Source organism: Oncorhynchus nerka, unplaced genomic scaffold (genome assembly GCF_034236695.1).
Source record: "Oncorhynchus nerka isolate Pitt River unplaced genomic scaffold, Oner_Uvic_2.0 unplaced_scaffold_946, whole genome shotgun sequence".
NCBI classification, from domain to species: domain Eukaryota; kingdom Metazoa; phylum Chordata; class Actinopteri; order Salmoniformes; family Salmonidae; genus Oncorhynchus; species Oncorhynchus nerka.
In genome coordinates, this window is record NW_027040364.1 from 5,564 (window position 1) to 22,500 (window position 16,937).

Consider the following 16,937-nt stretch of genomic DNA (forward strand, 5'->3'; position numbering starts at 1 on the left):
AGTCTAGAATCCATGCTTCATCTAGATGTGTTAGTGCTACTGAATGGAATAGTCTAGAATCCCTGCTTCATCTAGATGTGTTAGTGCTACTGAATGGAATAGTCTAGAATCCCTGCTTCATCTAGACGTGTTAGTGCTACTGAATGGAATAGTCTAGAATCCCTGCTTCATCTAGACGTGTTAGTGCTACTGAATGGAATAGTCTAGAATCCATGCTTCATCTAGATGTGTTAGTGCTACTGAATGGAATAGTCTAGAATCCATGCTTCATCTAGACGTGTTAGTGCTACTGAATGGAATAGTCTAGAATCCATGCTTCATCTAGATATGTTAGTGCTACTGAATGGAATAGTCTAGAATCCCTGCTTCATCTAGATGTGTTAGTGCTACTGAATGGAATAGTCTAGAATCCCTGCTTCATCTAGATGTGTTAGTGCTACTGAATGGAATAGTCTAGAATCCCTGCTTCATCTAGACGTGTTAGTGCTACTGAATGGAATAGTCTAGAATCCCTGCTTCATCTAGACGTGTTAGTGCTACTGAATGGAATAGTCTAGAATCCCTGCTTCATCTAGACGTGTTAGTGCTACTGAATGGAATAGTCTAGAATCCCTGCTTCATCTAGACGTGTTAGTGCTACTGAATGGAATAGTCTAGAATCCCTGCTTCATCTAGACGTGTTAGTGCTACTGAACGGAATAGTCTAGAATCTATGCTTCATCTAGATGTGTTAGTGCTACTGAATGGAATAGTCTAGAATCCATGCTTCATCTAGATGTGTTAGTGCTACTGAATGGAATAGTCTAGAATCCATGCTTCATCTAGATGTGTTAGTGCTACTGAATGGAATAGTCTAGAATCCCTGCTTCATCTAGATGTGTTAGTGCTACTGAATGGAATAGTCTACAATCCCTGCTTCATCTAGACGTGTTAGTGCTACTGAATGGAATAGTCTAGAATCCCTGCTTCATCTAGACGTGTTAGTGCTACTGAATGGAATAGTCTAGAATCCATGCTTCATCTAGATGTGTTAGTGCTACTGAATGGAATAGTCTAGAATCCCTGCTTCATCTAGATGTGTTAGTGCTACTGAATGGAATAGTCTACAATCCCTGCTTCATCTAGACGTGTTAGTGCTACTGAATGGAATAGTCTAGAATCCCTGCTTCATCTAGACGTGTTAGTGCTACTGAATGGAATAGTCTAGAATCCATGCTTCATCTAGATGTGTTAGTGCTACTGAATGGAATAGTCTAGAATCCATGCTTCATCTAGATGTGTTAGTGCTACTGAATGGAATAGTCTAGAATCCATGCTTCATCTAGACGTGTTAGTGCTACTGAATGGAATAGTCTAGAATCCATGCTTCATCTAGATGTGTTAGTGCTACTGAATGGAATAGTCTAGAATCCCTGCTTCATCTAGACGTGTTAGTGCTACTGAATGGAATAGTCTAGAATCCCTGCTTCATCTCATCTAGTCTAGAATCCCTGCTTGTTAGTGTTAGTGCTACTGAATGGAATAGTCTAGAATCCATGCTTCATCTAGATGTGTTAGTGCTACTGAATGGAATAGTCTAGAATCCATGCTTCATCTAGATGTGTTAGTGCTACTGAATGGAATAGTCTAGAATCCATGCTTCATCTAGACGTGTTAGTGCTACTGAATGGAATAGTCTAGAATTTTCAGACCCACTCTCTGGCCTGGCTGGTTCTGTAGGCCTGGCTGGTTCTGTAGGTCCCACTGGTCTCCCCCGATCTGGGGAAAATGCTTTGAGTTTCTATTCCCCCAGCACATGGAATAGCATTCAGGCCACCTTGAAGTTCGACTCACTGGTCTCCATTGGACAGTTTAGATTAAGGGAGGTGAGTTGTTTGTTTGGATTAATCTTGTTGTATTGATTGTATAGATATTATTTTAAGTTAATAAATGATGTTCATGTTCACAGGGTTCCCTTGTAAATGAGACCCTGATCTCAATGGTGCCCCACCCTGTAGAAATACAAGTGAATTACAAAAAAACGTGTAAATACAAATATATGGCATATTGCCACTTTGGACGCAGACAAAGACTTTATGGTTAAATACCGAGAGTCACACAAAGTGGTACCCAGTGAAATAAACATGTCTGAACAATCCTTCATTAAACAAAAGCAACACATTTCCTGTCAAAAGCAACACATTTCCTGTCAAAAGCAACACATTTCCAGTCAAAAGCAACACATTTCCTGTCAAAAGCAACAAATATAACAAATAAACAACAAAGTGCTTTTTTAAAGACAAAATGTGGACAAACAGCAGTTACTAAAAACTTTTCTGTGCTCATCAACATTTTATAGTGTGGGTTGTTCCTCCAACCCTTCATCCTAAACAGTAGAGATAGAGATCCTACCATAGAAACAGAATGATAAGGGCTTGGAACCAATTTGACTGGGAAACTCATGGCTGCCTGCTATTGTGATGCAATCATTTCCATGGTAATGTAGAATGTTAATTCAAATTATGTTACCTGATGTGGCTCATGCAATTGAAATGTCAGTTGCGTTGAATCAACAAATCACAGGGTGGCAGGGTAGCCTAGTGGTTAGAGCATTGGACTAGTAACTGAAAGGTTGCAAGTTCAAATCCCCGAGCTGACAAGGTACAAAATCTGTCGTTCTGCCCCTGAACAGGCCGTCATTGAAAATAAGAATTTGTTCTTAACTGACTTGCCTAGTAAAATAAAGGTAAAAAAAAACAGAAGATATTTTACTTGGTCCTATGGGTACATTCGTAATGGTCGCCATTGAACTAGTCAATGATATCCCCAGTTCCTCAACTGAAGACATCGACAAAGTATCAATTTAGCTTCACCTCTCTTCTGTGGCACTACACTGAAGAAGTCATATCATCGACTAAAACACTAAATTCTGGCCTCCCGAGTGGCGCAGCGGTCTAAGATACTGCATCACAGTGTTGCAGTGTCACTACAGCCTGGGGTTCGATCCCATAGTCCCATAGGGCGGCGCACAATTGGCCCAGCGTCGCACAGGTTAGGGAAATGTTTGGCCGGGGGGGCTTTACTTTTCTCATTGCACTCTAGTGACTCCTTGTGGAGGGCCAGATGCCAGTAGGCTGACTTCAGTTGAACTGTGTTCCCTACGACACATTGGTGCAGCTGGTTTCCAGGTTAAGCGAGCGGGTGTTAAGAAGCGTGGCTTGGCGGGTCATGTTTCGGAGGACGCATGACTTGACTTTCACCTCTCCCGAGCCCGTTGGGGAGTAGCAGCGATAAGACAAGATTATAATAATGACATTGGGGAATAAAAAGGGAGTAAAAATGAAAAGAAAAATTACCCAAAAAAACTACAAGGCAATCATAATGAGTATATAAACAATTAGCATCACACACACACTACTTTGGTTAGCATTTAGCATCACACACACACTACTTTGGTTAGCATTTAGCATCACACACACTACTGTGGTTAGCATCACACACACACTACTTTGGTTAGCATTTAGCATCACACACACTACTGTGGTTATCATTTAGAATCCCACACACAATACTGTGGTTAGCATTTAGAATCCCACACACAATACTGTGGTTAGCATTTAGCATATTTTAGAAGACTGTTGCAGAAAACAGAAAACACAGAAACACTGTGGGATTCTCCTGTTGGTTAATTTGGTCCTTCTCTCCAGTTGGTCCTTCTCTCCTGTTGGTCCATTTGGTCCTTCTCTCCTGTTGGTCCATTTGGTCCATCTCTCCTGTTGGTCCATTTGGTCCATCTCTCCTGTTGGTCCATTTGGTCCTTCTCTCCTTTTGGTCCATCTCTCCTGTTGGTCCATCTCTCTTGTTGGTCCATCTCTCTTGTTGGTCCATCTCTCCTGTTGGTCCATCTCTCCTGTTGGTCCATCTCTCCTGTTGGTCCATCTCTCCTGTTGGTCCATCTCTCTTGTTGGTCCATCTCTCTTGTTGGTCCATCTCTCCTGTTGGTCCATCTCTCCTGTTGGTCCATCTCTCTTGTTGGTCCATCTCTCCATTTGGTTCTTCTCTCCTATTGGTTAATTTGGTCCTTCTCTGCTGATGGTCCATTTTGTTCTTCGCTACTGTCACATATTACAGCTGGAGCTGAGGTCGTATTGGAGTGACCCCATATACATCAACATTATTACTATTAAAAGCTGTTCAGTCTGTTCTGATTCCGATAAAATGTTGAGAGGAAACCAGCGTATCCATGTCTTCTAGCAGTAACAACATTTAGTTAAGTCTGTTATCTGCCTAAGGCACTGCTGTGTTTCAGCCTGGTTTAACTAACTAGAACAGTCCAAAATATTTAGAAGATATTTTATATGTAAAAAAATCCAATGTTTTTCTCCCAAATCAAACTTGGACATAACTGCTATCTTAAACATATTTAGAAATGACTAGATTTGTATCAAAGTGTCTTCCCATAATATATAAAAACTGATAGTGGTTTATAGTCCAATCTCTCTGGAATTGTCCAGCAACACAACAGAGTCTAATTGTACAGGAGATGGAGCTAGAGTAAATTAATATGATTGCTGATGTCAACCTCTCACAGAGTCTTGCAGGTTCATGGGTTAGAGGTCAGCGGTTTGTCAGAGGACAGCCACCAGAAAGGGTCTCTCTGGGATGGAGTGGTCATAAAACACAGGAGAACCCCGAGACCCCCGTATCAAATCTCCCAGCTGTCACTGAAATACTGGTCTTCCTCCTCCTCCTCCATGATCTCATTATCTTTCTCCTCCTCCGCCTCCTCATCATTAAGCTGTGTCAGCATGGTGTGTAGAGTAGCCTTCACCTCCCTCACCTCCTGCTCCAGGGACTGTGGTGTTGTGGTTAAGGAATAGAACATAGCTGATATACTTACACAAAAATACACTCCCTTCCTACCTTCCTCCTCTGAGCAGATTTAGGATGGAGGTGGACATTGTAATATCCATGATAATATTCATAACGACTCTGATCAATCTGCTGGAGCTGATGACAATTCATCACTTTCCTTCTTAATGAGGAGGCTGATTGAATAGAAAATATGAACTGTTTTTCTCTCTCTGCTTCTCTACAATACATAGTTGTTAAGATAAGGGAAGGTAATGTGTTAACATGTAGGAGAAACCTGCTTCTAGGCTCATCTACCTGCATGCCGCCTGACTACACTTTTCCCACAGTCTACCAGCCCCAAATGATCCTCTGGTTCTTCTCTGTAGAGTGACAGAGTGGTCAGAGAGAACCACAGATACCCTGTCTAACTAGCTGAGCCAGTCAGACAGACAGACACACAGACAGACACACAAACAAACCCCCTCTGGTAACTCACACACCCCCCTTCTGGTAACTCACACAAACCCCCTCTGGTAACTCACACACACCCCCTCTGGTAACTCACACACACCCCCTCTGGTAACTCACACACACCCCTCTGGTAACTCACACACCACCCTTCTGGTAACTCACACAAACCCCCTCTGGTAACTCACACACCCCCCTTCTGGTAACTCACACACGCCCCCTCTGGTAACTCACACAAACCCCCTCTGGTAACTCACACAAACCCCCTCTGTTAACTCACACCCCCTCTGGTAAACTCACACACGCCCCTCTGGTAACTCACACAAACCCCCTCTGGTAACTCACACACCCCTCTGGTAACTCACACACACCCCTCTGGTAACTCACACACCACCCTTCTGGTAACTCACACAAACCCCCTCTGGTAACTCACACACCCCCCTTCTGGTAACTCACACACGCCCCCTCTGGTAACTCACACAAACCCCTCTGGTAACTCATACAAACCCCCTCTGTTAACTCACACACCCCCTCTGGTAAACTCACACACGCCCCCTCTGGTAACTCACACAAACCCCCTCTGGTAACTCACACAAACCCCTCTGGTAACTCACACAAACCCCTCTGGTAACTCACACACCCCCTTCTGGTAACTCACACAAACCCCCTCTGGTAACTCACACACACCCCTCTGGTAACTCACACAAACCCCCTCTGGTAACACACACAAACCCCTCTGGTAACTCACACACACACCCCCTCTGGTAACTCACTCACACCCCTTCTGGTAACTCACACACCCCTCTGGTAACTCACACACACCCCTCTGGTATAACTCACACACACCCCTCTGGTAACTCACACACACCCCCTCTGGTAACTCACACACACCCCCTCTGGTAACTCACACACACCCCTCTGGTAACTCACACACCCCCTCTGGTAACTCACTCACACCCCCTCTGGTAACTCACTCACACCCCTTCTGGTAACTCACACACACCCCCTCTGTTAACTCACACACACCCCTCTGGTAACTCACACACACCCCCTCTGGTAACTCACACACCCCCTCTGGTAAACTCACACACGCCCCCTCTGGTAACTCACACACACCTCTGGTAACTCACACACCCCCTCTGGTAACTCACACACACCCCTCTGGTAACTCACACACACCCCTCTGGTAACTCACACACACCCCCTCTGGTAACTCACTCACACCCCTTCTGGTAACTCACACACACCCCTCTGGTAACTCACTCACACCCCTCTGGTAACTCACTCACACCCCTTCTGGTAACTCACACACACCCCCTCTGGTAACTCACACACACCCCCTCTGGTAACTCACTCACACCCCCTCTGGTAACTCACTCACACCCCTTCTGGTAACTCACACACACCCCCTCTGGTAACTCACACACACCCCCTCTGGTAACTCACACACACCCCCTCTGGTAACTCACACACACCCCCTCTGGTAACTCACACACACACCGTAAAGAAACAGGGAAAGGATATGAGTGAGATCTTGGTCTTTGTTCTGTATGGCTGTCTGGAGGTCATCCTCCAGAATCAACAGCCTATCACTGATCTCCTCACACTGGTCGGTCAGCTCTATAGTCAGGTCTGCTGTTAGCCCTGCTGCTTCACTGCCACTGTCCTCCTGAGAAAGAAAGATAGAGAGGGCCAGAGAGAAGGTGAGAGAGAGAGGGACAGAGAGAAGGTGAGAGAGAGAGGGACAGAGAGTGAGGGACAGAGAGAAGGTGAGAGAGAGAGAGAGAGAGAGAGGGACAGAGAGAGGGTGAGAGAGAGAGAGAGGGACAGAGAGAAGGTGAGAGAGAGAGAGGGACAGAGAGAAGGTGAGAGAGAGAGAGGGACAGAGAGAGGGTGAGAGAGAGGGTAAGATAAAGAGAGAGAGGGTGAGAGAGGGAGTGATGGATATTTAAATTGGCTATATTAAAATGGTTTAATTTGATCCAGAGTGTAGGTTATTTCCCTGACATCTGGAATCAAGGACTCATAAACCCAATCTTTAAGAACAGATACAAATTTGACCCTAACAATTACAGAGGCATTGGTGTTTATTTGTTTTATTTTATTTTTCCTTTATTTAACCAGGCAAGTCAGTTAAGAACAAATTCTTATTTTCAATGACGGCCTAGGAACAGTGGGTTAACTGCCTTGTTCAGGGGCAGAATGACAGATTTGTACCTTGTCAGCTCGGGGGTTTGAACTTGCAACCTTCCGGTTACTAGTCCAACGCTCTAACCACTAGGTTACCCTGCTGCCCCCACTGTGTGAACAGTAACCTGGGGAAGGTTTTCTGTAGTATTATAAATGTAAGAGTTCTAAACTTCCTTAATAAGCACAATGTCTTGGGTAAAAGTCCAATTGGATTTATACCAAAACATCGTACGACTGATGATATTTACACCCTACACACCCTGATAGATTAACATGTCCACCAAAATAATACCAAAATATATGCATGCTTTGTCAACTTCCAAAAAGCATTTGATTCCATTTGGCATACAGGACTGTTCTACAAAGTTCTTGAAAGTGGTGCAGGGGGTAAAACATATTTAATCATTAAATCAATGTATACTGGCAATATGCACAGCATTAAAATTGGAAAGAAAAAATATGAATTCTTTAACCAGGGGTGGGGCCTTCGCCAGGGTTGCAATCTGGGCCCTGCACACTTCAATATTTACATCAACAAATTGGCCACTATACTAGAGTCATCCTAAGCCCCTGGTGTTTGTCTCCACAATTCAGAGGTTAAATGCCTACTTTTTGCAGATGACCTATGCCTGCTGTCACCCACAGCACATGGCCTACAGCAGACCCTGGACCTGCAAGAGCAGTACTGCCAGACTTGGGCCCTGGCAGTAAAATCCAAAAAGACTACAATAATGATTTTCCAGAGAAGATCCAGATCGCAGGGAATTAGACCAAAGTTCTCAATTGGTACAAAATAAATAAAAATATAGAGTACTGCACACTACAATTACTTTAAAAATAATTTCAACTGGACACCTTAATGATGTTGAGAGAGAAGCCATTAAAAAATCTATTCAAATTGATATACCGATACAAATGTGGCTAAAACTAATTGAATGTGTCATTGAACCAATTGTACTTTATGGCAGCTAGGTGTGGGGTCCACTTGCAAAACAAGATTTTTCACCAAATGGGACAAACACCCCATTGAAAGGGTAGAATTAGGCCAATATCCACTAATAATAAAAACATAAAAAGTGCTATATTAACCAGACCATCCCCTGGTACAGTGCTATATTAACCAGACCATCCCCTGGCACAGTGCTATATTAACCAGACCATCCCCTGGTACAGTGCTATATTAACCAGACCATCCCCTGGCACAGTGTTATATTAACCAGACCATCCCCTGGTACAGTGTTATATTAACCAGACCATCCCCTGGCACGGCACAGTGTTATATTAACCAGACCATCCCCTGGCACAGTGATATATTAACCAGACCATCCCCTGGTACAGTGCTATATTAACCAGACCATCCCCTGGCACAGTGCTATATTAACCAGACCATCCCCTGGCACAGTGTTATATTAACCAGACCATCCCCTGGTACAGTGCTATATTAACCAGACCATCCCCTGGCACAGTGCTATATTAACCAGACCATCCCCTGGCACAGTGTTATATTAACCAGACCATCCCCTGGTACAGTGTTATATTAACCAGACCATCCCCTGGTACAGTGTTATATTAACCAGACCATCCCCTGGTACAGTGTTATATTAACCAGACCATCCCCTGGTACAGTGCTATATTAACCAGACCATCCCCTGGCACAGTGCTATATTAACCAGACCATCCCCTGGCACAGTGTTATATTAACCAGACCATCCCCTGGTACAGTGCTATATTAACCAGACCATCCCCTGGCACAGTGCTATATTAACCAGACCATCCCCTGGCACAGTGTTATATTAACCAGACCATCCCCTGGTACAGTGTTATATTAACCAGACCATCCCCTGGTACAGTGTTATATTAACCAGACCATCCCCTGGTACAGTGTTATATTAACCAGACCATCCCCTGGTACAGTGTTATATTAACCAGACCATCCCCTGGTACAGTGTTATATTAACCAGACCATCCCCTGGCACAGTGCTATATTAACCAGACCATCCCCTGGCACGGCACAGTGCTATATTAACCAGACCATCCCTTGGCACGGCACAGTGCTATATTAACCAGACCATCCCCTGGCACGGCACAGTGCTATATTAACCAGACCATCCCCTGGCACGGCACAGTGCTATATTAACCAGACCATCCCCTGGCACGGTACAGTGCTATATTAACCAGACCATCCCCTGGCACGGTACAGTGCTATATTAACCAGACCATCCCCTGGCACGGCACAGTGCTATATTAACCAGACCATCCCCTGGCACGGCACAGTGCTATATTAACCAGACCATCCCCTGGCACGGCACAGTGCTATATTAACCAGACCATCCCCTGGCACGGCACAGTGCTATATTAACCAGACCATCCCCTGGCACGGCACAGTGCTATATTAACCAGACCATCCCCTGGCACGGCACAGTGCTATATTAACCAGACCATCCCCTGGCACGGCACAGTGCTATATTAACCAGACCATCCCCTGGCACAGTGCTATGTTAACCAGACCATCCCCTGGTGCAGTGCTATATTAACCAGACCATCCCCTGGCACAGTGCTATATTAACCAGACCATCCCCTGGCACAGTGCTATATTAACCAGACCATATCCTGGCACAGTGCTATATTAACCAGACCATCCCCTGGCACAGTACTATATTAACCAGACCATCCCCTGGCACAGTGCTATATTAACCAGACCATCCCCTGGCACAGTGCTATATTAACCTCTTATGGCTGCATCCCTTGTTCTCAATTTCCGCCTGAAGACATACCCTGGAATGCACTAAAACCCACCATGACTAGATAAACATCCAGAGGAATGCACTGAAACCCACCATGACTACATAAACATCCAGAGGAATGCACTGAAACCCACCATGACTAGATAAACATCCAGAGGAATGTACTGAAACCCACCATGACTAGATAAACATCCAGAGGAATGTACTGAAACCCACCATGACTAGATAAACATCCAGAGGACTGAAACCAACCATGACTAGATAAACATCCAGAGGAATGTACTGAAACCCACCATGACTAGATAAACATCCAGAGGACTGAAACCCACCATGACTAGATAAACATCCAGAGGAATGTACTGAAACCCACCATGACTAGATAAACATCCAGAGGAATGTACTGAAACCCACCATGACTAGATAAACATCCAAAGGAATGTACTGAAACCCACCATGACTAGATAAACATCCAGAGGACTGAAACCCACCATGACTAGATAAACATCCAGAGGAATGCACTGAAACCAACCATGACTGGATAAACATCCAGAGGACTGAAACCAACCATGACTGGATAAACATCTAGAGGAATGCACTGAAACCAACCATGACTAGATAAACATCCAGAGGAATGTACTGAAACCCACCATGACTAGATAAACATCCAGAGGAATGCACTGAAACCCACCATGACTGGATAAACATCCAGAGGACTGAAACCAACCATGACTAGATAAACATCCAGAGGAATGTACTGAAACCCACCATGACTAGATAAACATCCAGAGGAATGTACTGAAACCAACCATGACTAGATAAACATCTAGAGGAATGTACTGAAACCAACCATGACTAGATAAACATCCAGAGGAATGTACTGAAACCAACCATGACTAGATAAACATCTAGAGGAATGTACTGAAACCAACCATGACTAGATAAACATCCAGAGGAATGCACTGAAACCAACCATGACTAGATAAACATCCAGAGGAATGCACTGAAACCCACCATGACTGGATAAACATCCAGAGGACTGAAACCAACCATGACTAGATAAACATCCAGAGGAATGTACTGAAACCCACCATGACTAGATAAACATCCAAAGGAATGTACTGAAACCCACCATGACTAGATAAACATCCAGAGGAATGCACTGAAACCCACCATGACTAGATAAACATCCAGAGGAATGCACTGAAACCCACCATGACTAGATAAACATCCAGAGGAATGCACTGAAACCCACCATGACTAGATAAACATCCAGAGGACTGAAACCCACCATGACTAGATAAACATCCAGAGGAATGTACTGAAACCCACCATGACTAGATAAACATCCAGAGGAATGTACTGAAACCCACCATGACTAGATAAACATCCAGAGGAATGTACTGAAACCAACCATGACTAGATAAACATCCAGAGGACTGAAACCAACCATGACTAGATAAACATCCAGAGGAATGTACTGAAACCCACCATGACTAGATAAACATCCAGAGGAATGCACTGAAACCCACCATGACTAGATAAACATCCAGAGGAATGCACTGAAACCCACCATGACTAGATAAACATCCAGAGGAATGCACTGAAACCCACCATGACTAGATAAACATCCAGAGGAATGTACTGAAACCCACCATGACTAGATAAACATCCAGAGGACTGAAACCAACCATGACTAGATAAACATCCAGAGGAATGTACTGAAACCCACCATGACTAGATAAACATCCAGAGGAATGTACTGAAACCCACCATGACTAGATAAACATCCAGAGGAATGTACTGAAACCCACCATGACTAGATAAACATCCAGAGGACTGAAACCCACCATGACTAGAAAAACATCCAGAGGAATGCACTGAAACCAACCATGACTGGATAAACATCCAGAGGACTGAAACCAACCATGACTGGATAAACATCTAGAGGAATGTACTGAAACCAACCATGACTAGATAAACATCCAGAGGAATGTACTGAAACCCACCATGACTAGATAAACATCCAGAGGAATGCACTGAAACCAACCATGACTAGATAAACATCCAGAGGAATGTACTGAAACCAACCATGACTAGATAAACATCCAGAGGAATGCACTGAAACCCACCATGACTAGATAAACATCCAGAGGAATGTACTGAAACCCACCATGACTAGATAAACATCCAGAGGAATGTACTGAAACCCACCATGACTAGATAAACATCCAGAGGACTGAAACCCACCATGACTAGATAAACATCCAGAGGAATGTACTGAAACCAACCATGACTAGATAAACATCCAGAGGACTGAAACCAACCATGACTAGATAAACATCCAGAGGACTGAAACCAACCATGACTAGATAAACATCCAGAGGAATGTACTGAAACCCACCATGACTAGATAAACATCCAGAGGAATGCACTGAAACCCACCATGACTAGATAAACATCCAGAGGAATGCACTGAAACCCACCATGACTAGATAAACATCCAGAGGAATGCACTGAAACCCACCATGACTAGATAAACATCCAGAGGAATGCACTGAAACCCACCATGACTAGATAAACATCCAGGGGAATGCACTGAAACCCACCATGACTAGATAAACTTCCAGAGGAATGCACTGAAACCCACCATGACTAGATAAACATCCAGAGGAATGTACTGAAACCCACCATGACTAGATAAACATCCAGAGGACTGAAACCAACCATGACTAGATAAACATCCAGAGGAATGTACTGAAACCCACCATGACTAGATAAACATCCAGAGGAATGTACTGAAACCCACCATGACTAGATAAACATCCAGAGGAATGTACTGAAACCCACCATGACTAGATAAACGATTGTTTACCGCGTGTAATTACGTCGAATGCTCCGTAAAAAATCGATAGAGATGGAATTCACGGCACAAACGTGTTACAAAATGTTTTGATTTATATAAAAATGGATTTTATCAAAGAAAACAGCACTTCATTTGATCACTGGGATCCTCAGGAAGAGAAATAAGAGCAAGATATCAGAATGTAAGTATTAATTTTACCTTCAGATGTGAATGTGTAAAAACTGTCATGGCGGAAAATGTTTTTGTTGTTGATTGCTCTTCTCAAACAAAAGCATGGTATTTGTTCTCTGTAATAGCTATTTTAAGTTTTAAGTTTAAGTTTCATTACCAAGATCCTAATCTTTTGAAGGATGTAAGACACTTGCATTTTCAAGAATGTTTAATGTTACGACGTTGTATTTTTGCAAACAGACGAAGATCGTCAAAGGTAAACTATTTATTTTAATGCTGTTTGTGATTATGTTACGCCTGTGCTGGTTATTTTTTTATATTTTTTTATGGGGCTCTATGCTCAGATAATCGCATCGTATTCTTTCGCAGTAAATCCATTTTTAAATCTAATAACTCAGTTGGATTAGCAAGATTCTAGGCTTTCGATACATGTGAGACACTTGTATTTTCATGAATGTTTAATATGACTATTTATGTAGCGATCACCGTATGTTGTGGAATTTCAGCCCGCTAGCGGGTTCCGTTGCCAGAGAGGTTAACACAGACTGACAAAGACAGTGTGGTGAAGAATGCGCAACAGTGCCTCTTAAACCTCAGGAGGCTGAAGAAATTTGGCCTGAAACCAAATTTAGCAAAAGGACTCAGATTTGATCATCCGTAGTAAACAGATGCAGATTGGGAACTACAACCCTTGTCGAAGGAGTCGAAAGAAAAGAAATCGTCACAATTACATGCCTTACAAATATTCCACTAGCAATCAGCCTACCCACAAATTGTACTCTTTTCATCAACACAACCACAGCTTTGTTCATTCTGGATGCAGAATGTATAACTTCAGCTCCTACCTGTTCACAGACCATGAGCAGATCCTCCTCCACCTTAACTCCATTCTCAGGAACACACCTGAATGCCGTAACGACCATGTCTCCTCCGCCCAAGGCTGTGCACACCACACCGTCCAACCCTCAGGAAACTAAAACTCTGTCTCCTTCCACTCACTAACAGTGCGTTAACCCTCCACCATAGAAAAGAAAAATGGAAAGAAAAGACCAAGGAAAGAATAAAGAAAGTAAGTATGGGCAGAGCCCTCCACACGGTCTCTCAACTATGAACACTCCCAGCATGCACTGAGAGAGAGAGAGAGAGAGAGAGAGCAAGATTGAGTTCCCAAAAGTTCTGCTGAATTCTGGAGAAGACAGATGGGGGACGGTGCAGCAGTAGCTAAGTGGAAATCATTCATTTCAAGTCATTATGGAAAGGACAAAGGGGTCATACACGCACAGTGGAGTTCATGTTGACACTGAGGTCAGATCAGGGTTATAGTGGAGATCATATTGACACTGAGGTCAGATCAGGGTTTATAGTGGAGATCATATTGACACTGAGGTCAGATCAGGGTTATAGTGGAGATCATATTGACACTGAGGTCAGATCAGGGTTATAGTGGAGATCATATTGACACGGAGGTCAGATCAGGGTTATAGTGGAGATCATATTGACACTGAGGTCAGATCAGGGTTATAGTGGAGATCATGTTGACACTGAGGTCAGATCAGGGTTATAGTGGAGATCATATTGACACTGAGGTCAGATCAGGGTTATAGTGGAGATCATATTGACACTGAGGTCAGATCAGGGTTATAGTGGAGATCATATTGACACTGAGGTCAGATCAGGGTTATAGTGGAGATCATATTGACACTGAGGTCAGATCAGGGTTATAGTGGAGATCATATTGACACTGAGGTCAGATCAGGGTTATAGTGGCGATCATATTGACACTGAGGTCAGATCAGGGTTATAGTGGAGATCATATTGACACTGAGGTCAGATCAGGTTTATAGTGGAGATCATGTTGACACTGAGGTCAGATCAGGGTTATAGTGGAGATCATATTGACACTGAGGTCAGATCAGGGTTATAGTGGAGATCATATTGACACAGGTCAGATCAGGGTTTATAGTGGAGATCATATTGACACTGAGGTCAGATCAGGGTTATAGTGGAGATCATATTGACACTGAGGTCAGATCAGGGTTATAGTGGAGATCATATTGACACTGAGGTCAGATCAGGTTTATAGTGGAGATCATATTGACACTGAGGTCAGATCAGGGTTATAGTGGAGATCATATTGACACTGAGGTCAGATCAGGGTTATAGTGGAGATCATATTGACACGGAGGTCAGATCAGGGTTATAGTGGAGTTCATGTTGACACTGAGGTCAGATCAGGGTTATAGTGGAGATCATATTGACACTGAGGTCAGATCAGGGTTATAGTGGAGATCATATTGACACTGAGGTCAGATCAGGGTTATAGTGGAGATCATATTGACACTGAGGTCAGATCAGGTTTATAGTGGAGATCATATTGACACTGAGGTCAGATCAGGGTTATAGTGGAGATCATGTTGACACTGAGGTCAGATCAGGTTTATAGTGGAGATCATATTGACACTGAGGTCAGATCAGGGTTATAGTGGAGTTCATGTTGACACTGAGGTCAGATCAGGTTTATGGTGGAGATCATATTGACACTGAGGTCAGATCAGGGTTATAGTGGAGATCATATTGACACGGAGGTCAGATCAGGGTTATAGTGGAGTTCATGTTGACACTGAGGTCAGATCAGGGTTATAGTGGAGATCATATTGACACTGAGGTCAGATCAGGGTTATAGTGGAGATCATATTGACACTGAGGTCAGATCAGGTTTATAGTGGAGATCATATTGACACTGAGGTCAGATCAGGGTTATAGTGGAGATCATGTTGACACTGAGGTCAGATCAGGTTTATAGTGGAGATCATATTGACACTGAGGTCAGATCAGGGTTATAGTGGAGTTCATGTTGACACTGAGGTCAGATCAGGTTTATGGTGGAGATCATATTGACACTGAGGTCAGATCAGGGTTATAGTGGAGATCATATTGACACGGAGGTCAGATCAGGTTTATAGTGCCAGTACCAGTACAGAGTCAATATTACGGTACAGAGTCAATGTGGAGGCTATATACAGGGGTCAATGGTACAGAGTCAATGTGGAGGCTATATACAGGGGGTACCGGTACAGAGTCAATGTGGAGGCTATATACAGGGGGTACCGGTACAGAGTCAATGTGGAGGCTATATACAGGGGTACCGGTACAGAGTCAATGTGGAGGCTATATACAGGGTGTTACGGTACAGAGTCAATGTGGAGGCTATATACAGGGGGTACCGATACAGAGTCAATGTGGAGGCTATATACAGGGGGTACCGGTACAGAGTCAATGTGGAGGCTATATACAGGGTGTTACGGTACAGAGTCAATGTGGAGGCTATATACAGGGGGTACCGATACAGAGTCAATGTGGAGGCTATATACAGGGTGTACTGGTACAGAGTCAATGTGGAGGCTATATACAGGGGGTACCGGTACTGAGTCAATGTGGAGGCCAAATGCTAAATCTTTTCAGTCTCCTGAGTTTGGACCATGATAGTTTGTTGGTGATGTGGACACCTAGGAACTTGAAACTCTTCAACTCCAACGCCCGCCTTTTCCTGTAGTCCACGATCAGCTCCTTAGTCTTGCTCAAATTGAGGGAGAGGTTGTTGTCCTGGCACCACACTGCCAGTTCTCTGACCTCCTCCCTATAGGCCGTCTCATCGTTGTCGGTGATCA

At 43.8% G+C, this 16,937-nt stretch overlaps 1 protein-coding gene across 2 annotated transcripts in view; it reads right to left on the reverse strand.

The window, feature by feature from the left end:
- Positions 1–2,035: 2,035 nt before the first annotated feature.
- disc1 (DISC1 scaffold protein) overlaps positions 2,036–16,937 on the reverse strand; it is a 161,961-nt gene continuing 147,059 nt past the window's right edge. Inside the window, exons 13-14 of one of the 2 annotated variants that reach the window (XM_065016618.1) lie at positions 6,829–6,970; positions 2,036–4,839 (exon numbers count right to left, since the gene is read on the reverse strand). In XM_065016618.1, coding sequence (XP_064872690.1) covers positions 4,685–4,839; positions 6,829–6,970 — 297 coding nt within the window. In that variant the 3' untranslated portion in view covers positions 2,036–4,684. Of the gene's footprint in view, positions 4,840–6,828; positions 6,971–16,937 lie in introns of those variants that run through there. The other variant, XR_010463561.1, reaches the window with a different exon arrangement.